The sequence below is a fragment of the Micrasema longulum genome, unplaced genomic scaffold (genome assembly GCF_059751315.1).
Source record: "Micrasema longulum isolate JH-2025_06_02 unplaced genomic scaffold, ASM5975131v1 h1tg000611l, whole genome shotgun sequence".
NCBI lineage: Eukaryota > Metazoa > Arthropoda > Insecta > Trichoptera > Brachycentridae > Micrasema > Micrasema longulum.
The window spans coordinates 321,864-346,866 of NW_028277807.1; the positions used below are offsets into that span (position 1 = coordinate 321,864).

The following is a 25,003-nucleotide window of genomic DNA, read 5'->3' on the forward strand; positions in this document are numbered from 1 at the left end:
TCTGACCGAAATCTTAAATTGACACTTCTAACATTACCCCCTATATGTTGTATGTACAATGATGAAGTTCAGTGGTATTATTTGATTTGTTAATAGACTATTAAACTAAGCCCAAAATTTAGTTTTTTCATCCTTACGTGTCATATTATCAGCGCTTTGATTTAATAAAGTTTTGTATTTTTGAAATTATTTTGGGTGTGACGTCTCAAGTTCTCTTCCCCTTCATCTCGGCGAGTTCTGCTGATTGTTTAGTTAACTTACCGTAAACTGGAAACCTTTCACGACTCTTTTATCCTTGGTTGATTGGAAGAACTAGTGATGTCATGCAAAGTAGTTCGTACGTATTAAAATCATATTTGTAATTTTTTTGGTACATTTTTAAGAAACCCACAGCCGTGAAATTTAATACTCTAATTTTTACCGCACGCAAGAATACATTTTTTATTTCCAATTTCCCGTAGGGCTCAACTTCCTCATTGTCCAGCTATATACGTTCAGTATACGCATTAAAAACAACGTTCAAATTATTCGAGAAAGAATATTCTCGTACCATTCGTGGGTTCAATCTCATGTTGTTCTAGACTGAACAAACATTTATGTCTCCATTCAGGGTTCGGAGAGAGTTCTTTGAATTGTTGATACAGGAGTTCCGCGCCCATTCATGTCAACGGAACTCATTATGCAGCATCAGGTTCTTTTAGTATTGCTGCTACCAGACCTTATTTAGGAAACTTTAAATAAAGACATTCTTACCATCGGAATTCATTCAATCGCGAGTTGTGGACAGATAAAGTTTATTTAATCTCCTTTCTTTAAATTTTGATTTATTATTCCAGCATAACATTTTGTGATATGAAATCCATTTTATCTGTTGGACTATCCACTGTTATTAAATGAGATCAACGATCGCATACCAAATCCCAAAACCAAAAACTGCCAAATTTTCAGTCTTAAAATCCTAAGTATATATACTAATAATTATACCTTTCACATTTATTTTGGCAGCCTCCGTGGTTTAGTGGTTAAGACGCTAGACTCACACCCGGAAGGTCAATTCAGGGTGAGAACAATTTTTTTTTGTTTTTAAGCCTGGGTGTTCTGTGCACTGTGATTGAGCCTCCGGGCCTGGCGTGGTGCAAAAAAGTATTTTTAGTAAATATATTTTTTTTTTCTATTTTCTTTCTTTATATTTTAACTTATTGTGTTTCTAAATATTTTTTTTGTCTTATAAATGCACTGATTCCTTATCTCTTGTCCGCCTCATGGTCAGCACGTTTGCTAACCATCGTAAAGATCTCAGGTTTGATTTCCAACATGCTTGACCAAGTAAAAATACAAATTCAATTTGTGTTTGTAGGCACATTAGAATATTTTATTTGAAAACGTTCTGGTCACGCGCACACACAAGAAAAGTTTATTGAAGATTTTAATAAACTGTACCTACTCTCGAGCAGTGGTTGTGGTTTTATATTTATTATAAACGAGTGGAATTTAGTTCGAATCCTGTGAAGGTAAATGCGTTTTCGTAGCATGTCTATTTCGCATTATTATCATATACAAGACGATGATATAACATTAACCATAAATGCTGACATACAGAAATATAATACCAGACAACAACAACACTACCTTATCAAAAGAACAAAGACAAACGTAGGACAGTCAAAAATACTATGCAATGGACTTAAACACTTAAATGACTTACTTTACCATTTTACCATTGAAGACAAATTTAAAATGAACCAGAAAAAGCACACAATGACTACACTTACCAGACGGGACATAACATGAATAGACCTTATAATATTTTGTAAAAAAATCATATTTAAAAAAAGGTCTTGGGTTCGATTCCCGGCAAGGTTGACGTGAAATATTAATTCAATTTGATTTTGACTGTATCGACAAACAACGATAAGTCTGTTACCGTTTTATTGTAATCATGGACCAGGAAATGACTCAGTTTTTATTGCCGTCCGTCGTCTTTTTATGGCGATTTTCAAAGTCACTTCATTAAATTAAAATATTCCATTAGTCCACTTGTATATTCATGCGCCGATTTCTAGTCGGGGTAAAATATTGTTTGCGCCCTCCACGGTGTAATGGGGTAGCAAGGCGGTCGAGATAGTGGCCAACCCCACGGGGTGGGTATGGGGAGAGACAAGTGGCTCTCTGGGGGAAAAGAGATACAACAGAGCTTTGAGTAAAGAACAACATTGGACCTTAATTCACCAATGCAAACCGCATACAGTGCATTGATACAAGTAAAAGTAACATTAATTTTGATAAAATAATAAATAATTTTAATGTTTTATTGTATGCTCACAGGCCGTACCTTTATTTTTTTTATTTTTGAAACCAACACAGTCATAATTATATACAACAGATAAATAAAACCAACAATTAACAAGACCAATTACAGGTTTCATGTAGGAACAAAAATATAAAAAAACAAAACGTACAGTTCGCTGGGGGTGAAAAGAAGTTGGATGGGAAATAGGGAGGGACGAGAAGAAGAAAAAATAGAAAGTAAATTTAAAAAAATGAAAAAAGAAATAAAAATGAAAATAAATATACACATCTAATATACACACATATACATACACACATCAACACGCATATATATATATACACTTACACATACATACACACATGAACATATACGCTTATATGGTTTACTTCTTCGTTCTAATTCTCAAGGCACTCTCTTAATACCCCTCCACAATTCCTCTTTCTTCTCTAACTCATATAGTGTCCATGCGGCTCGACTGTGGAATCATCTCCCATCCACCATCAAAGATGTTACTACATTATCTCTGTTTAAATCACGTCTGAAGAAACATCTCCTTTATCTTCCTCAATCTTTCCTCTTTCCTCTTTTTTCCCTTTTCCCATTGAGTAATAGTTTTGATTTAAGATAATTTATAAACAAATACGTTTATTTCTATTTTTATATATCTTTAGCTTTTTAATCTTTATTTTCTATTGAATATGTTCCGTAACTTGAAATAAAACTTTTATTTTATTGGAAGAAATTGCCATTTGGCAATAAGCCTCCCAATGTACAAATAACATTATGTACAAAAAGTTAAATAAATATATTTAATTCAAAATAAAGCCTAAACCTTTAAAAATATATTATAAATAAATTTTATATTTTACGTACTTTTAATTTAGTAGTTTTAGTACAAGAATATAGGAAAAATTAGGGTTTTGAATATTTTTATTCTTCTCGGTGATACTTTGTGTTATTGCCAAACTTTTTTCAATTTCTCCATCGTAAAGCGAGCCGTAGCACTTCATAGCAGGGTAACACTTTTTAAATAAATATCATATGTTTTGCTCAATATATCGGGAATTCTTGTACGATATTATGCAGACGCGCTGACCATTAGACCACGATACAGACAAAGGCGAACACCAAAAACAACAAAAAAAACTTTGACTCGCACCTAGGGAATTTCAGAAGCAAAACTAAAAAAACTTTTTCGGAAACTAACATTATTTCGCAAAAATAAAGGCATAACTTAAAATTCACTTACATGTGCCATCTAGTTTTTAATATTTTCAGAAATAACAATAGAAAAACGGTCATTCTTCAACTATTATTTCTTTAATTTAGATAAAACTTTACCGTATTGACGTTTTTAAAACAGGCAACTAAAGCAACTTCTCTAGCCACCTTCAAGAAACGCCTAAAATATTACAATATGATCCAGAACTCCCTGTATTTTATTGCTTTTAAAAAAAAAAAAATTTCCCTTTTCTTTCCTTGGTTCTTCTTCCTCTCTCCTTCCAAACTGATTTCATTGATCTGATTCAACATTCCTTATCCTTTAATATGTATAACATAATATACTTTTATCTTAGTTAATATATACAAGCCTTATCTCCCCATTAAAAAACAGCTATTATTTTTAATTAATTAGGTTTTTTTCATTTATCTATCATCTTTATATATATATAATTCCTTTGTACGTGTGATGTCACCGTACTCTTCCTAAACGGCTTAACCGATTTACGTGCGGTTTTTAGAGAAATATAGATCCTTAAGCTGTGCGTGTTCGTAGATATTAAAATTTTTAATTGAATATGAAAAAAAAAAGTTAGGAGCATAAATGTTTTATTCATCGATCTACCAGGGTTGCATTTGCAAAATAATGAAAAGATGTTGTTTTTTTGTGCATAAAAAAGTTCGTTTTTGAATGTTTACAAACAGCATTTGTTTTTTGTAAATCTCAATCAGATTATTTCCTTAAATTCTTTATAATTTCTACCCATTTATTTCTTTTTATTGGATTTTTGGTAACACTAAAATAATATTAAATTTAATACATTTAAAAAAAATCGTATTCCTACATAAATACACCCCTTTGTTGGTGAGACGACCGGAGTTTGACGTTTGCAAAAAGAATGCTATATTTGAAAAAAATATTATTTTATGTTTTGGAATTCAACCATAAACAAGTACCTACTTAAATTCAATATTTGTTTAATATTAACAATTTTTACTTATGAAATTGAATCACTAACAAGTACTTAGATAAAAAGTATTTTTCCAAGATAATAGCAGGTAAGCCAACGTTCGGGCAGGACAACGTCTGTCGGGTCCGCTAGTTCAATATATATTTTCGTTATATAGTTAAAATTATTGACTAAATCTTCTTTTGACCAGTCTGTTTTTTGGTTGGCTGGAAGATATTGCTTTTAGCAATAAATCCGCTAAAGTACTCATTTGTTATAGGTACTTGAAGATTTAAAAACAAATAAATATTTTAAAGAATCATGCCGTTAATTGTGCGAATAGGAAATATATTCAGGACTTGTGGCACTATTATTGCTCAGGTGCAATGTGTATTTGATGAAGCAATCAAAAACATGCAATTGGTTTTTATGGCACATTTAAAATTGACAATATGCATTAAAAATTAGGCATTTATAAAATATTTGATATTATTTAAGTAAACTGAAAACAGTATTCAAAATTTAAGTAAAATATATATAGGAATAATACTTTATCAATATTAACAAATTACAACAGGGATGGAGAATACCTTAAATAAGGGAATATGGAAGTCAAGGCATTTACAGGGCTTATGACCTGTCATTGGCTGGTTTAAGTGGCCACTTAACACACTGTGTAACATTCACCATTTTGCCTATGTTTGAACATCCATATTTCTTTAATTCTTCCATCTGTTGATTTTAGTGAGGGGTGAAATCTAGTCTTTTGTCTATGAACATTTGGACAAACTCAAATATTGTAACTATACCAATATGTTATTAGGCAAGTAGTAGGTAAGTACACATCAGAATATCAAGAATTGTGAGTTCTCATTTAGTCTTCAGTGAAAAGTTTACCTGCACTAATAATTGAGGGTGTTAGAAGCATACATAGAAATCTCCACCAAAAACGGAATATTGGTTATTAATGCCAAAATAAACTTTACATATAAACATACCTACCTAAATAATAGCGTAATTCAAAACCGTCTCTAAATCTTGCTAAAACATATTTCAATTATACTAGGTCCTTGACACCGCAAACTTAGCATTCTCCGTTGAGTAAGTGAAGCATAATTAGAAATCTCACAATTCTTTTTTCAACGTTTTTCGCAAATATCTCAGCTTATATTTTTAATTATTTTTTTAAAAAAGGAATATCTCCGTTCTTATGATTTACCCAAATATTTATTTTTGAGCGCCATTTTCAACGAGTTGTAAATAACTCACTATTAGAAAATGGAATCGAGTTGGGGTCGAGTGGGATTCGAACCCCGGACCTTTGGCCCGTGAGGCCGAGTCACTAGCCACAGGACCACAACCCGATCATTATTATTATCTTTCAATAGAGATTTCTAAGTTTGCTTCTCATATTATCTATGAACAACTTAAATTATTATAACGTTACGAGGTTTATAAATTCAGTAATAATACAAAATAATATTTCAAACGGGATATCCTGGTGAAGATGACTGTTGTTTTAGTGAGTATTTAAATATAATATATAGATACTGACATATTCAGAAGAATCACTGTAGTTATCGTAAACTAAAATTCTGATTTGTACGTAGACTCAACATATTGTTATCCGGTAATTATTTTTGAATATTTTATATCTATGAAGTATGACTTAGAAAATCTATCATAAGATAAACATAAATATGTTTTATTAAAATTAAAATACTTCCAAGAGTAACATGTGTTTCATACCTTTGAAGTATCTTCCTAAGTAAATGATAGTAAAATATATTTTACGACTCACCAGTCGCAATTTTCACTACTCGTACTTCTACCAAAGGGGCACTAAATTTGCAATACGACCACCTTTATTGTACCTGTCCTTTTAAAGTGAGTATTAATAATCTTTATTACCACGTTTATTACTTCAGTAGCTCTTATTTCCTCTTACCCCGCGAGAACAGTTGCCAATTATCAAAAATAATGAAGATGTATACTGTAAACTGTATACCTACCCTTCTCTAAGAACATCTTTATCAAATAAATTAATGTTAGTAAATGTTTGTATACAACCACTTACCGACTTTTTTATGTCTACGGGATTCGAGACGTCCCCGTCTCTTTGTCGGGGCACTAATTACACTAACATGCAAATCCCAATATACACCTTTACCATCGCAGTAGTTGCACCAAAAAAATAATAAAAATACACCCGCATAAATAAAGGTTGCAGCTCTTTAACTTCACAAACATCAACAGATAAAAGAATTGAAGGAATATAGATGTTCAAAATATAGGCAGAATGGTGAATGTTACACAGTGTGTAAAGTGGCCACTTAAACCAGCCATTGACAGGTCATAAGCCCTGTAGATGCCTGGACTTCTATATTACCTTCTCTTAAATGTTCTTCATCTCTGTTGTAATATGTTAATATAAACAGCTCCCCAGGGAGTTGAATCCAGTCCTTGTCTACAAAAATTTGGACAAACTCAAAATATTGTTAAAAATACATCAGTTGAAATCTGACATACAAAATCTAAAGGCTTAAAATGCCTGAATCAGCATGACGCATTTTCGCATTTTCTTTAACTTTACACTCTATATTATTTTTCACTTTAGATCACAACTTAATAAGTACAAAAGTAAACCATTTGATACCAGGATTATTTTCTCTTTGAAGAGAAAACCCAGTATCGGTAAACTAGCTGCTTGCTACTAAGGACTGTGCACATATGGAGAGACTATCGTGGAGTGCGCTTGCCAGGATATGCTGGCACATAGATACTGTAGATTTTTTTTGTTAACAATTCTGTAGATTTTTTTGTTACCTCTTTCATTTTCATATAAGCAAAAGTTCCTTAAACAACCCTTAAAATCTTTGTAATTTAAATACCTACCTACCGAATAAGTAACATAACGAGGATTTATGATTATGGGACTTCCCAAGCGGAGAAGCGAGATAATCAGATTCCTTCCACCTGATTTAGGTGTTGTCATGACGTTGCCTAAAATTGCATTTCCCTTATTAAATTCATCACGGGAGACTACGAAATCAGTGGGGCGGAAATGGAACCCTACCATGAAAACAGAGTCAGACTATTTTTTTTTCATTCGAAGAACAGCGTGCAAAGATAAAACTGAAATTAAAATTTGATTTTAATTTTATTTATATTTAACTTCAACTTTATTGAAACATAATAGAATTCGTACATATTATTTTTATCGTTTTTGGAAAAATTCTCTATAGTTACTATTTAAATGAGAAAACTAGTAATTATGGTTACATATTATTTACCCATTTTTTCGTGATAACACTTATTATTATATGTTATAAGATTAAAGTCCTTACTTAATACAGGAAACTCCTAATTAGCCAGGACCAGAAATAAATCACCAACGTAATTAATATTTGGTATAATCATGAGTACTAATAAATGTCATTACTTTTGTCATTTTTTAAAGTGATTAAGAAAATATTTCCCAAATCACTTTATTATTTAATCGTCTACATACGCTTATCTGCACCATATGCGCCGCGATTATGAATGCTACATTTATTGGTGCATATCGAGACGGTATAAACTAACATCGTTACGAAAACATGTGTTTTTGTATGAAAATTCAAAATGCACACCTTCGTCGGTGACCTGTAATTAAACATGTTTAGAATTGCGTTAATATTACATTTTTCATACATAAAACTTCATTTTACTTTGTAGATAAAATTGAAGATAAATTTTAACTTCCCATTAGTTTATGACCCTAGGTGTATATGGCTTTCCATAGGTACACCAAATGTAGTGTACATTACATTTCTGTGAGGTCATCACGCTTACGCTTAGATACGCTTAAGATTCCAGTCCAGGGACAATGAAATATGTGTTTATTTTATTATTACAATTTATATACGTTTGTATAAGGGCGGGTATATCGTCTTAAGGGGATTTCTTCCTACCTACCCAAACCGATCAATTGGAAAAAATACTTCATATGAAAATATTATATATTCATGTCAACCTTGCCAGGAATCGAGTCCGGGATCTCAAACATGGTAAAAAAAATGCACTATTTCCTACACTACGAGGCGGACTTATCTCCACGTTCTATTTTTCAAGATTTTTACTCAAAAGTAATCAATGAGTCGAAAACACTCATCTAGTATTCTGGTTCTAATTACCTCACATATATGTATTCTTCGTCTGTCTGGATTAAATTAATATCCATGTACATATAGGTAGATATATATTTTAAATAAATATGATTTAATAATAATAAATTCCACAGCCGCCCCTGGAACCCACCAAATCGAAATAAGTTGAAGGAAAGGAATAATTTGAGAAGAGGAGCGAAAAGCATCTGTTTGGTTCATTTTGGATACTGCGGGGGATACCCTGTACTGAACATATAGTTTCTACTTGCAAAATCTACCTATAGCACCTTTATGTGTAGGATTTTGCTTGTTGTGGGGTGTATAGCACCTACGCCAGTTGGAGATTGACAGAACATACGATTTTGAGGTTAAATGGTGTATTTATTCAACATGTAAATGTTGAATAAATACTCAATTGAATTATGTCGCGCAAGTGTTATGGGTTACGGCGATGATGTGTTAAACTGACTGCACTTGGGCTACGTGCTGAAACTGAGCGACTGCGTTGAACTGACTTAGTTGGCTGAATTTTTGGGCTAACTGCCGTTACCACGCCCTGTGTCTCCATGTTCACTTTATGTCTCAAGCTAATGTACTCCAGGGCATTGCTCTTATGTGGACGGGTGTCTTATGTGCAATTATGTTAGTCTTGCAGAATATAATGTATTGTATCCAATAGAAAACGCTTAGTTGTTTCATGCAGTCGTTGCTCTATATTTTAGATGAAATCGTTTAGCGCCTGTGTGTCATCGATCAACGGACTATGACCCCCACATATACATAGGTTATGTGAAGGTAGATTCTAATGATAGACATAACCTTATGCGATATGCGATAGAATTATTTATTTATTTGTCATATCCTAATTTTACAAAATATTTTATTGTTCAATTGCCTGACTCACTAGGAAAGCCTGTGTCGAGGCAGGAATTACACTTTTTGCAGTCAGTGGTGATAGTCAATGCCAATTTTGTCAATTATCTTCTTGTGTAAAAATATTCTATAAATCAACTGATAATCGTTTGTGGCCAAAAAAACTAGTTGCGATAAAAAAATCTGTATGTGTATGAAAAAAAAATGTACCTACCTGTTCTTGAGTTAGAAATTTCTTGGTGCAACTTATCGATAACATATTTTAATGTGGTACGTATTAATGTACCTAAATAGGTAAATACAAAAAAAAAATATTGAATACAGAAAATAGGATTATTACTTATAGAATAATACGAATCAATAATGTACGTACTTGAAGGGGAATAATTATGATCATTTTCTCTAATTTCAAGTTAGCAAGCTTTTCAGGAACCCTATTTTTTATTTCTTTGATTACTAGTTGTTTAAGTATTCGTTTAATTATTATTTTATTTTAACTAGTTATCTATTACATTTATAAAAATGATAGAGCGTACATTATAATAAATATTCTTAAAAGTGCAATTTAGTAAAAAATATAAGATGTAATATCGTTGGCCTAACTTGTAAAATTCGTAAATCCTAAACCCACTTTTTTGAGGGGAGAACAAAAACAGTTTTTACTTTAGTAGTGAAGTTTTTTAAAATAATACAACACCGTATGGATCTACAAATTTTACACACACACACAGATTATTTAAAGTCATAACATTAAACGCAAAAATACATTTTTGTACTATTTGTGGATTTACGAGTTTTACAAGTAAGCGCGACTATAATATTATTATCATTTACATGCATGCATAAATAGTTGGGAAAAAAATGAGTGAAGTTTCGGTGTTTAGTGTTCATAGACGTGTGTGCGCTTATTATTCATTTTTAATATTATTTTGTAATAACCGCTTGAAATATATAAGATAAAGGATGTATTCGAATAGATCAAATCAATTGATTGTCAACTGGTTATACGCACTACTACTACTTACATACAGTGGGTAGGTATCTGTGTTGTAACTAAGGGGAGGGTATTTGGCGGTGTATCATCATATGAGCAGGGGTGAACTCGCTAAATATGCAGTGCCGGAACGATTTTTTCTTTTTCTTTTTTACTTAGGTACTGTAGTAAAATATTGACGTTGGCCGGTCAGCCTGGGTGTGTAACTAACTTATATTTATTTCATCTTTTAAAAGTAACATTGTAAGTTTTGGATGAAATTACCTTTTTTTTAGCACAACAACAGGCCAGGAGGCTCGATTACAGTTGTGATTTACATCACAGAACACCCAGGCTTGAGAAAAATCACATTTATTTTTTTGTATTCTCACCGGGAATCGAACTCGGAACCTTCCGTGTGTGAGTCAAGCGTCTTGACCACTACACCACGGAGGCCGCCTGATATAAGGACTTTGAACAAAAAAAAAATCAATTGAACAAACCAACGATATTGTAATTAACATAATACAACAGAGATGAAGAACATTTTAGAGAAGGCAATATAGAAGTCTAGGCATCCACAAGGCTTATGACCTGTCATTGGCTGGTTTAAGTAGCCACTTTACGCACTGTGCAAAATTCACCATTTTTCCAATATTTGAACATCTAAATTCCTTCTATTCTTCCATCTGTTGACGTTTTTGAAGTTAAAGAGCTGAAACCTTATATATAATATTAACAGCTTCCTAGGGGGTTGAATCCAGTCCTTGTCTACAAAAATTTGAACATCAAGACATTGTTGATATTGTAATTTATTGACAATAACTTCTCAAATCATTCTACAATACTTGCTGGTAATAATATTGGTAACGGGTTGTAGTCCCGTAGGTAGTGTCGTGGACTCGAACCCCGCCCTACCACAACTTGTTTCCCATTTTTTAACACGAATGTTTACGACTACAAGAAAATAGCCCCAAAATTAAAATGTTAGGGTGAATCGTAAGAATGCAAATATTAAAAAAAATAAAGAAAAAGAAAACAACAAAAAACTAACACCAATACGGTAAATAACAATCTTTGAAATATTTTTTTGCTATAACCCAAGTCAAAATAATATTAAAAGCTTAGTAATAAAATCAAACGTTGTAAAAAAACTCATATTTCTCACGTATCGTCTGCGTGTTCTGGGTTTTGACAAGTTTTTGCCTAATATGGTTCTGGTTTTCAATCTCCCTAAGTTCCAATCTTGTTTTCAAATAAATGATTAAATTAAAAGTATGAACGCCAAGCAGTTAAAACGCTCCGTACATGACTTTTTAATTATTTTTTTTTCTTTTTCCTAAAACCAGTGCCAGTTCTGGAACGGCGTTCCAGTGCGTTCTGGCACCAGTGCACCCCTGCCTATGATGGGGTGATGGCTGTACTCTCCACGCAGGAGTGTAAACAGCACCAGTAAAGCGTGTAAACTGCGCCCACGTGTTGATGTTTCTGATGTTACTATAGGGAATTGGACGGCAGTTACCAAATAATAATAAAAAAATCATATTAGATTTCGTATTTTACTACCGAGATTTATTTCAAGAGCCACCTACTTACACAGATGTTTGCATAGAGCCCATATAAAAAATGTTTTATTCGTTCTAAAAATGAGCCTGAAAGAATCTTTAGTAATCTCTTCATCTTTTTCGAGTATTTACGACTGAAAGAAAATGGCAACAGTTTAAAAATATTGAGGTTAATCATAAAGTCATGAAAACGCTCAATAAATAGGATAAGCCCAACGTTTATCCATGCTAAAATGAATAGCATAAAAAATATTTTTATTTCAGCGGTTTCAATTTAAATTCTAAATATTTGTGAATTATTATACGTGAAAATTCTATGTTTGCCACAATTCTATACCTACACTCCTGTAGTACAGTAGCTGAAGGAAAAAATACAAATAAATGTTTATTCTTCTAATAATAAAAATTCGCGGAATGAAGAGAAAGGGATGAAGATAATAATAATCTTTTGTCATTTTCATATTTCATATATTTTTTCGGATCTGTTAAATTAATTCTTTATACCCTCGAAAAAATTGACTAGGCAGTTTTGAAAACAGACTGAATTTTTTTACTTGTCTTAAATGCCTTTTCTCTAGTACATATTATGTGAGACTTCAAATCGATATTTTGTCTGACAAAAACGCGAAAAATATACCAAAGATTGATGACCTGAAGCCAAATTATGAATAAATCCGACGCTGACCGTATCACGTTACTGTTAAAAATAACTTGAATGTATAAATGAACATTTTTATTTCGAAGCCGAGGGTACAAATATCAGATTTCGGTCAATTCGAATAGTTCACACATTATTGGTTCAAAAACATACATGTTTAGGGCATACTAAAAAAGTTAAAACACTTTTTAGGAACAAATAAATAATATTTAATGTACGAGTACCTCTAAATTATTCGAATGTAATTTGGAATATTTAATATTTAATTCAATCTATATGTTAAATCACACGATTTTTATATGAAGAGCATAAAAATATATTTTTTCTGCGCAAGGTGCTAAATTTAAAACCTTTCTAAAATATTATTTAAAACCTCTTTCTTAATCATTTTTTTAAAGACTAAATATATAATTATTGACTGTAAATTATTTACTACAGGGGCTTTCCATAAGAAAGTGAATCTCGATGTAAAATAAAAAAGTTTAAAAAAGTCATATAATTACTCAATAAATCAATAGCCAAAACATTAAATTGAACATTCAATTTAAAAAAAAAAAAAAAAATTACTTTGCAAATGCTCACTTGTAAATTCTAAGGTTTGAAACCTTCATGAACGCTACATAGATCATTATATTGGCAGCACTTTAAAATCTCCTATATTTGTCATTTCACGAATTGGTTGTGATAAATAAATACCCCGAAGTGTCCGGTAACGTAAAAAGGACAATGAATTAAAAAAAAGAACTTATATCTAATAACTCTTCCCTGCGCATCGGAACGAATGTCATTCGTTTGAAAATACCCTAACAAGGCGAAACAATTGTCAAGAAATTTTTGTTTTTATATTCATAAAAATAAAATAAAGTGTTCAGTAGACTCAAATCAGTGTTTGAGTTCTTATAATATAAGTTGTTTTAATAATACATCCACTATTTTATATATTGAGACGACTTATAATTTTAATTTATTTACTTGTAATCATCATTTTTCAGTTATATACACAATTCGATTTCACCCCCTAGAGGTTATCAATATTAAAATATTACAACGAACATTAAGAACGTTTTTGAGAAGGCGTGTGGAAATCTAGGCACTTACGGTGAAATAATTCAGCCAAATAAATCTCACCTTCATCAATAAAGGTTTAAGCTCTTTTACTTCGCAAAAATCAAAAACTTACCCTCTGCATACCGCAAACAGTATCTGAGGACTTAAGTTCGGTACCCACATACAAAAAGAAAAGCTTTACGAAATGTGGTGGCCTTTGTGCCGAAAGAATAATAATATTTATTTATTTTATACACGGCCTAAGCCAATCAAACCTTTTTTTACAATTTTTTTGTTAACATTTTGGTACATTTTTTATTAAATACATATATCACTATATTTATTAAATAAAAGAAAATCCCTCATAGGCATTATCTATAAGTGGGTATACTAAATGTCGAATACATTATGAAATATATATGGTGTAGATCTACACATAATAGAGACATAAAATAAAAATGAAAAGTTACAATCAGGTCTTTTTTTTAATACCAGTATGTGGAACATAAGGGACGTATTTTTGTTTATTTCTTCATGTATAAATTATACATTTGTGGATTTATTGCCAAATTCCAACTGATAAAATAAAGGTGTTATTAGATATGGATAGGATTATTTGAGCTTTCATATTGATCCAAAAAATGTTTTATTTATGAAATATTATTGTGGCATTATTTTTATTTTTCATAATTACCTAGCTAAATACTAGCCACTTTATGTTTATGTTAAATTATTCTTAATTTTACTTTGTTATATTTATATTTAGAGTATAAGATATTTTATGTTTTTTTTAAACTTTTTTGTAGTTTTAACAAAAATATATTTTACTTTAACTAATTTGTTTAGTTTTAATTATTCAGTTGAATTATATAGTTATATTTCATATTATATATTACATAATGAATTGTTCACTTCTGTGATTATTTCTGTAAAACATTTTACTGTACAAGGTTCCTTGAACCGTTTATATAAAAATAAATAAATAAATAATATGATATAGAAAAAAATTGATATCGACAAAAATCATATAACCAAAATAGATAGTAAAATTAAGAAAAGTTATATGAAGAAACTTATGCACAAAAAGCTGATAAAAAAGAACATAAAACTATGAAGCAAAGACAATAAAATGCAATAAAATAATGGTAAATAATATATTCAAAAACACGATCAACATATCGTGGGTATACTGGCAAAAAACGTTAACTCGAAAATATGCGGAGTTGACTTAATGATGCAGTTTTGTAAAGTTTTTAACGCTCTACAAACTGGCAAAATACACAAAAAAATTTCAAATTTTATACATCTGTAGTTTTAAAAATAAATTTAAGGTTAAATCGTATACCCGGTATTTTATTCAGGCTAAAAGCTTTAAACAACCTTATATTTACTTAATATAAAATTAAGAAACGGATTAATTAAAAACATGTATTTAAATGAACACTTAGACATTTTACTGTATTTAAATAAGATATAAAAGAGTAAAATTGGAACAAAACTTAAATGATTGATTTCTCAAAACAGGGATTTGAGAGTTTAAGCTTTTTGCAAATATATACCCACGATATAAGACTTCGAGTTAACCCATGCCAATCCATTTTCATCCCACACTGTTTTGTAGGTTAATATAAAAATTTATTGGATAAAGCACTGCCTAGACTTTTCAACATTGTCTTCTCTGTTTATAAATACATACCGCACCCCAAAAGTACACTGTCGTAAGTCTAAATTTGGGTGTTTTGAGTTATGAATGCAGTTTAAAGGAGAACACTCACGTATCTCTACGATTTTTTTCTGAGTGAGATATGAACCTCAGTATTCATTGTAATCAATTAAGTAAAATATCGAGAAGAACACTACAGTAATTACATAATATGATGCAACGTGTTGTTCTCATATGTTAACGGTCAAATGAGCAAATACCACAAAAATGCTAAACATAGTAATGTCAATAGACATTAAGTTACGAGCATAAATCAATTTTGAAAGTTTTGTTTTCACACTGCGTACTTCTGGGCGTGCGATATGTAAACAATCCGATTTGTTAATTATATATTCCTCGCCGGCTTTTTAGTGTCATTTTTTATTGGTTTGCTTACCAAGATAGACAGAAGACATCTTTTTGGAGACGTTCTCGTCAATGTAGGTCACACCCAAGGTGAAGAGTGGAGAGGCTCCAGCACCGTGCAAGAGTTGAGCGGCCAGGAACACGAGGAGTACCGGTACAGGACCAAGCATCCCCGTCCCGCCCTCAATACTTCCGCCCTCAGCCGAACATTCCGCCTGAAGAGAAAAATATATATTTATATCTATAAAGGATTAACTTTGTGGTCAACCACTTACCGACTTTTTGACCCTCGTAAGACTATGCCAAAAAATCCTTGTGCAAACGGTGCTTTAACATCGTGTTATATTAAACAAAATACAATATATTTTGAAATCCAGGTAATTAAAAAGAAATATTTGACAAATAAATGTACTGTTTAATAATCCATTTTCCATAATTTGTGAAAATAATCATATAATTAAGGCCTGTTATAGCAGAATTCGAGTTCATTATTATTTAAGGGAAATTGCATTTGTAATTTAACAGTTTTTATTTCCAGATTCTAATTACTTTTAAGCACCTAATGATTATTATCATTTCTGAAGAAGTAATTCATATATCTACTTATATTATCTATGCTGTTATAATATATTGGAAAACTTTTAATGGGCATCATTTGTCTGCTAAATTTTCGTTAAAATACATACATCAACATGGAAACCGCCCGTACCGTTGTCTTTACGGACCCCACGATAAAATTAATTCAAGCGATAAATTTAAACTACCCTTATATATATCCCTGTGGATCTCGTCACTTTAATAATGAACGATAATTAACCTCCTTAACCGCTCTGACTATGACGAACGACACAATCTCCACAAAAGCTCAGATACGATATAGTGCGGAAATAGAGAAAACGTTTTCCGTCATTGAAATTCTTATCAACTGTAGGTTTTTTATCAATCGACGCTTCGAACCGCATATAAAATGTTTTAATGATAGAGCAAGCGTCGCATCTGTTTTTTTTCTCCTCATTCAGCGTACTTAGAATGGACTAATGAAAAATAATTTAATTAAATGACACGTTACAAGCGAAAAATCGATGGCACTTTAATTTGTGGGCAATGAATAATACTTAAAAGCATTATTATTATTTTTATTTCAACTATCCAACAAAAAAGTTCATGCAATGTCAACATGTTTTAAATTGTTATATTTATTTATAAAGACTCCACTGGCTCACAGGCATGTATTATTTGTGTTATTTTTTTCATTGATAAGTGTACTTTCACACCAATTACAATTTTAGCCTTATATGATATAATTATGAATAACAAAGAAAAAAAAAATAAAAATTAAATGTTTACAGAAAAGAGCTATTTTGAACTAGTTAAAAATGTCCGAAAATTGGAATATTTTGGTAAATCAAAAAAACATTAATATATTTATTCTTCAAAATGCTACAACTTAAAGTATATATAAATAATCATTAAACTTAGTGAAGTTTTGTTAAATTGCATAATAAAATTATAAATATGTTGAGAAGCGAGAAATACAAATAGTTTATTTGACCGTATAAGTATTTAATTTATTTATTTATTTATTCAAATACAAAAATTCAGTTACATTGGGTTGAACATATTTCAGCTCTTTAGGTAAAAACCTGTGTTGAGCTGAAATATATTGTATAAAAATTAAATACGAAATAACACTAAACTCGTTTATCAAATATTCTACATAATAATGACTAATTTTTTTTTTAAACATACATATATTTTAAATTGTAAAAAAGTATTTTAACAATAAATTTTTTAGATTTGTAATTTAAAAAATATACAGTATAACCCAAGTACCTACGTGTATTTAAAATTCGTAAAAGCTTCCTTAATAGAAGAGAAATTTCACCTACATGGAACGTAGAATATAAATCCAGCCTTTTCGATAATTCAAATTAAGAATGATAGATTGTTTCTAAATGAAATTAAACACGGTTTAAAGCGGGGCGGGCTTCTGTGCAGCGCCGCATCGCGCCGGGGTGCATTCAATATGCATTGGATGTTGGCGAACTGAATTGGAGGGAAGATAAATAAATTTGGATGACAGTTCCGATTGGAATTTTCGGAAACTGTTTTAAAAGGTAAAACGATCTGGTGCCAGGGCTGAATAAAACTTGTATTTTCGTAAATGTCGAAATGTTTGTAGACAAATGCCGGATTGAACTCTGATAAGATTACATTAAAAAATATCTCAACGGAGACAAAAAAAAGATTGTTGGCCAATATCTCAGTCGAGATGAAGTAATGATTAGTTTAGTTATTCACAAGTTTTCTGCTTAGTTTTCAAAATTTTTCATCATCTCTACATTTTTAAAAGATCTTTATTCAATACGTGTTATCCCTCCTCTTGTATGCAGTGGAAGGATGATCGAAATCCCCATGGTACATACAATTTAGACATTTGACATGTAGTTATACAGGAGAATGCTGCGTACCTCATAGGCTGATCGAAGGTCCAACGAAAGGGTACTGAATTTTATGACAAGTATAGAGAAGTTTTAACTACTGTCCAAAGACGAAAGGCCGCATACTTCGGCTACATATTCCTTCTACTGCTCATAGTGGAAGAGAAGATAGAAGGTTGACGGGGTATGGGACGAAAAAGAACATCATGATTCAAGAATCTTTGGCAGTGGTTTGGAATACCAGATGCAGCAATGTTTATCAGAATGGCCCAGGATCAAGAGGAGGTTTAAGTGATGGTCGACATCCTCTGATAGGAGAGGAACAAGAATAGGACGAAGATATAGTCAATATGGTACCTACATATGCCATTATAAACTTTGTGCCTTAAAGCTGAAAGGCTGGAAGTCACATTTTTTGCCAAATTGAGTTATGAATGTCATTTTGTTCATGTATTCAGATTTTATTGATGCTAAAAATATTGAAGTCCTCCGGTATACCACTACTAAAATAGCTTGTTCTAAAACACTGGTAGTCCAGTAATAATACTCATGCTTTCAACAAAGTTCAACGGTTTGCTAGTATTAAAGCAGTGGATACCGAATAAATTCCAAATTTTTTATAACAATCCACCTCTGACGCAGCGAAGGATTTTGCGCAAGATTAGGTCTTATTGTCATAATCATATTCAATATTCTACATTACTTTTTATACTTAAGTCAGAAGAGGAATTAGGGCGCGAGCCGGGCGGTTAGAACAAAAAAACATTTAAGTCCCATAGTTATTTGATAGTCCTTATTTTAAATGTTTTTTCTTAAATATTCTTATTAAAAGCCTACAAATAATTGAGAAAAACATCAATAAATTGTGTTTTACTTCGAGAGAAACATTTAAAATGGTTTTACAACTTCAAACGCTCTCCTGAACAATTTATCAAATGTGACTTCCAGCATTTCAGGTTTAATGTGCAGAACTAAAACTTATAATGTGATAAATGATAATTTAGTCGATCCGCAACAAGTTGTATTTTATTTTTAATGAACTCCTAGGTGAGAGAGTTTTTTGTAAAGTTATTTGGTACCATTAATTAATTCCACAAAGTTAACGCTGAAAAATTAAACCGTATTATTGTATTCTTGCACATTGGGTTATTCTTACATCTAAATTAAATGTGCATCGGAAAGACTATGAAAATCTATAAAATGAATTGATGTACATATAAGCTTACGTATCAAGTAAATTCATATTTTTTTATTAACAAAAGTCGTAGCTTTTATAAACACAACTAAAGAATATTTGATATATATTTATCAAAACTATTACCGTCATTAATATCTCTAACTCACTACGAATATCTTAGAGATTGCCTTTTTGCGTTGCTACCTCTCTAATTTTGTACACAGACATGGCATTTGCGTCATCTTTAACCCTACCTACCTACCTACCTACTATTCTGAGGATCCTTGGCAGAGGTAAAATGAATCCGACGTTGGTTCTAAAATTTCTTACAGCACTGGCAGAATTGGTACCCAAATCACGGTGGAGTATTGCTTTATATATTAACTCATACCCTTAGTCCAGTGATGTTGGTGACACGCTGGCAGACGTCATTGGAGTCGCCCGGCGCGGAGTAGCGCGGCGCGGCAAAGTGCGGCAGCGCGAACAACAGCGAGCCGACCCCCATGAGGGCGGCGCCCACGCCCAGCCAGCGCGGCTTACTGCTGGCACGCCGGCCCCCGAGGTACGTCACAGGCACCAGGCACAGGAAGGACGCCATGTCGTACCCGCCCGCCACCAGCCCCGTCTGCGAGGAGCTGAGCCCGAAGCGGCGCTCGATAGTGGTGATCACGACGTTCACGAAACCGTTGACTACCATTCCTGTTACAAAAAGGAAAAAAATAATACAGAGTGACAGAGTAATAATGCTCTAGAGAAGCTCTTAAGGTCTATTGCATAGAACAAAAGCGTTCCAAATTTTTGGTTTGGTTTTTAGTTTAACAACAAACGTGTAATGGACGGTTTCGGTTAGCGCTCGCAATTCTCAAACCAAGTACCTACGGCTCGTTGTATTGCTGTAATCTGTAGCTAACTTCGTGGTCAATAATCATAGAATGTTTTTTTCCCCGTATGAGTGACTCTGTTAGGTCTAAGGGCAAAATAAACATTTCGAGAGTTCCAATAAGTAAGAAATTTCGAATACTAAGACATGTGGACAATACACACGTAGGTAAAGTCGTCGCCAAATGAGAATGTCTACGCTAGTACATATTTTACACCGTGGTCACTATGTGAGCGTAGGCATTCTTATCTGGGATGTAAAACATTTTTTATTCATTGCAATGCTAATCAAAATAGCATGGCATGTTAAACTATATTGCTAATAATATTTAGGGAACATTTACACCCAAAAAACTATAGATTCTAATTTAAACTGTGGGATTAATCCTCACATTTTTACCTTTACACCTTTTGGGACTATATAAGGTCGCAAAAGGCGGATGGCGGGAAAGTTGACTCCATGACATGGGGTGAAAAAATGGTTCGGGATGCAAACATAGGCGTTTGCAGAACATTTAAAAACTGTTTTTAGCAATGAACTTCCGTTTCCGGATGTTCATATTGCAAAGCAATGTTCATATTGCAAAGCAATGTTCATATTGCAAATCAATGTTCACAGACCGGTGCACAGTTTATTGATGTTCAAAATATCAATGTAAAAGATGAGGCCGACACTATTTTTAAAAAAATAATACTAATTCTCCCAGTCCAGATTTTATTCCGATATACTTCCTAAAAGGTTGTGTGGAACGGATAAAAAAACCACTTTGTTTTTTGTATAATCTTTCTATTAATACAAAGGTCTTCTCGGAAACATAGAAGATGTCAAAAGTAACTCCTATACATAAGAGTGGATCTAAGTCACCCGTAGAACATTACAGACCTAAAGAATTATTTCTGCACCAGCGGAGGTATTTAAAATCATAATATGTAAAACCGGCGCTTCCAGAGTATAGCCATTTATTATTAATGAACAACATGGGTTCAGAAAGGGCGCTCGGTTGAGACAATCTTATTGCTTTTCACGAACTACGTCACGGAAGCTCTGGATGCAGTCCATCAGGTAGACTGCTCATATAATGACTTCGCCAAGTACTTAGATACTTTCAACAGCTGTATGAGATCGGTTTCTCGGATGGTATAATAAAGTTAATAGTGAGCTACCTCCAAAATAGAAACCAATACGTCTCCTACAGTCTTTTTCCGCCAGTGTGTTTCTGTACATTCTTGGGTGTACCGCAAGGCTCTAACCTGGGTCCATTATTGTTCTCAATTTTCATTAATAATATTAAAAATGTCATTCTGAACTATCGTTTACTGTTATTTGCGGATGACTTAAAACTTTTCTGGAAGGTGGATACTTCTAACGATTTTCATATTCTCCAAGCAGATATATCTACTGAATAGGGAAGGCAAAACAGACTTAGGTTCAATGTTTCCAAGTGTTCAGTCACGTCTTTCACTAGGGCTCAAAAAACTCTATTTGTTCGCTACAAATGAATGACTAGAATATGCTACGAACATCGAATGTTAAGGATCTGGGCGTTAGATTTGTGAGCACCCTGATATTTCATGATCACATGGAGACAACCTGTAGGAAAGCATTGAAGATATTGGAATTCGTTCTGCGTACTGCTAGGGTTTTCAAAAATACCCGCGTACTGAGAACTCTTTACAACTCCTTGGTGCGAAGTAGACTCCAGAGCGGTTCGATGATTTGGGGGCCACATGAACTGAAGTACTCTTTTATGATGTATCCAAAAATCCAAAAGAAGTTTCGGAGATATCTCAAAACAAGAGAGTACGGATATTATCCTTGGCTCTACCCGACCGAATTTCTCCAGGGTATGCTTGGCTACAACAGTTTAGAGACTAGAAGGAATGTGTATTTGACAACACATTTTTATCGATTATTGCGCGGTATGGTCGATAATTCTGAGATTATGATGAACATTTGTTTGTATATTCCTGATAATTACCTAAGACAGCGTCAGCAAAGATGGATTCATATTCCGATATACAGTACCAACATATGCTGAACAACATCGTTCTGGATATTGATCTGTTCTATGTATCCGAAGGGGTTTTCCGGAGCAGGATTCTTCTACTACCTTAACAAGAGTCTTCTTATGCATTTCTTGTATTTTTATAATATATACGTCTTGAATTGGTTTTTGATGTATGTTATTTCAAGTAAATTAATTGAATGAATCGAATAGTTTTTTAAATCATTTCTGGTAGACTAAAGATCAATCTTTTTTTTTTCCTTCCAATTCTTTTATTTTTTACCTCTTCGGGGTTTTTCTTATAACTGTTCCCGATTCAAAAGTTACTAAGCTTGCTTTTAGTCCTCACAGGTTTTCCAAATCGCTAAGCGCTAACTGTTTATTTCTTCCAACGAATTAGTATTTATTACGTATTTTTTTAAATTATTAAATAAAGCATTAAAAAAATTGTACTATGAAAAGCGCAATTTTATTATGTCGCGTAATGTAATATGGCTAAACTAAGCACAGTTTTCTGGCATGAAAAGAAACCTTATTTAGTTACATAATTACCTGTCACTAGCAGTTTCACTGGATTCAGGAAAAATAATAAAACGCAATCAAGTTACATAGAAATCGCTCACTGCATTTAAGTGCTTGTAACGTCACGATAAAGTAGTCGATATGTTGCGGAAATTGGCAATCTGTATCCAATAAAACACTTTTTAATGAAATCGAGGGAATTAAAAAAAAAGTGCAAGTATCAGGAAATTAGATTGATCGGAAGAACTGCACACATTTCTCCCTATTGGGATTGTACCTACTACCTTTATTTTTAGTACTAACAATATATTTATGTAAACACGCGTCATGTTATTATTTTTTGTTATTTTTCAGTACTTATGTTTTATGCAATTATTTCAATTTTGGAAGGCACGAGTTGTAAATAACTAAATATTAGAAAATGGGAATCCGATAGTGGTAGTGTGGAGTTCAAACCTCGGACCTCTAGTCCGTGAGTCCACGACACCAGCCACGGAACCCCAACCCGGTTCTAAGTAATTAATTGCAGTTTTCACTTAATTTTAAAAAGCCTATTTTTTTTTTCATTTGTAAAACTTCTTTCTTTTTCATTCGTTATATTGTTTTCCCTTTTTTTAAAAATAAATATTTCAGTTGAGTTGCAGTTGGAGTACAGTTTTTTCCAAGATTTAAAATCAATCATCAGCATGAAAAAATTTTTTTTCTCAAAGTATAATATTATTTTATTTGTCTGTACGATCTTATTTCATATATTATTAAGTCTGTGCATCCGATGACAAAGTATTAGCCGATATAATATTTTGAGTTTGTACACATATTTATAAACCGAGATTTGACCCCCTAAAAAGTATAACAGAGATGATAAAAAAATAATAGTTTAACCTAACCAATTATTATTTGAAAGTTTTTAAAATAAAAAAATACGTATTCTTTCAAATGAATTGAAATATTACGTATCTGTTGTTATTGTGCGAAAATAGAACAAAATACATGTTGAATTATGATAAACTTTTACGTTTTACAAATTTGAAGAAGATAAATTATTTTAAAAGGAAACACAGTTAACCTGACGCACTGCATAAAAGGAAAAGAAAATAAATTAAGAATTTAATAAATTTTATGATGAGCGAGAAATTTAAAGGTATAGTCATCCCAAAAATGTCGGTATGCGGCCCGGGGGAGGAAAACTCTGAGGGTGTTGGGTGATGCTATGGTAAGGTAAGATATATACTCCACCCAGCTTTTATTTCCTTGAAAAGTTATCAGCACCTACCTTCCCCGCCATTATATGCGGATATAAGGTGCTTTTAAAACAAAAAATTACACCTTAAACATTCCTTTAACTTCGATGCATTTTAATTTTGAAATAAAAGAAAGAATAACATTTGTTGTAGGAAAACTTTGTAAAAAGTGAAAGAAGAACTAAATTATGTTCAGAGTAAAATATAAACCACACACCTTCAACTTTGAAAATAAACTTTTTATCTAAACTTTACTACTGTGCAAGAGGAGACAAAAAAACTAGAACGGTGAATTGATAATACAAGAAAGAATGAGGGGAGAGTCCATGTTGCGATTGAGGTTGGAAGAGCTCTCTCAGATAAACAGGCGAAGTTGGATTATTGAAAGTATTGTGACGAAATCATAGATTGTGAATGTCTATGCCTTACACCGAATCAGTGTAGTTGCTTGCGGTATTCGGTTATGTGCTCGAATTTGCGAAGATTAAAGATCTAACGTATACAGACATTCTGCAAAAGTTTTAATTTATCAAGCAGTTCAGAATTAGCATTTGGGTAACACCTTCAGAATCGAGGATGGAAGAACTAGGCTTTGGACTAATGTCTGCTTGGTTAGCAAATTGATCGTACTGTTCAGTGAGTCAACTTATAGATCGAGGTTGTTCGTTTCGTAAATCTCCTTCCATTCTATGTTAGAGACGTCAGCCTCAAGCTGTTCTTTGTTAATATTGCGAACATTTCTCAGAAGTAATATCTTCTTGTTATGTCGTAGACAGTTTATTTATAGCTCAAATAGAGAAGGTCGTGATTAGAAAATCTAGAAAGAGTCGATTGGGTATTTATTCGCTTTATGAGGAAAGATGTTAAAAACAAGATCGAGAAATGTATGGGATGATACAGTGTTGGTTCAAGAGGAAGTACAGATATGTTTACTGATTTCACTA

At 32.3% G+C, this 25,003-nt stretch overlaps 1 protein-coding gene across 8 annotated transcripts in view; it reads right to left on the minus strand.

Moving 5' to 3' along the window:
• The window catches only part of Oatp26F (Organic anion transporting polypeptide 26F), a 110,343-nt gene that overhangs the window by 35,831 nt on the left and 49,509 nt on the right, over positions 1–25,003 (minus strand). For all 8 annotated transcript variants that reach the window (XM_088228848.1, XM_088228847.1, XM_088228851.1 and 5 more), the window contains 2 exons: positions 19,803–20,110; positions 15,825–16,008 (listed from right to left, as the gene is read on the minus strand). In XM_088228848.1, coding sequence (XP_088084974.1) covers positions 15,825–16,008; positions 19,803–20,110 — 492 coding nt within the window. The remainder of the gene's footprint in view (positions 1–15,824; positions 16,009–19,802; positions 20,111–25,003) is intronic.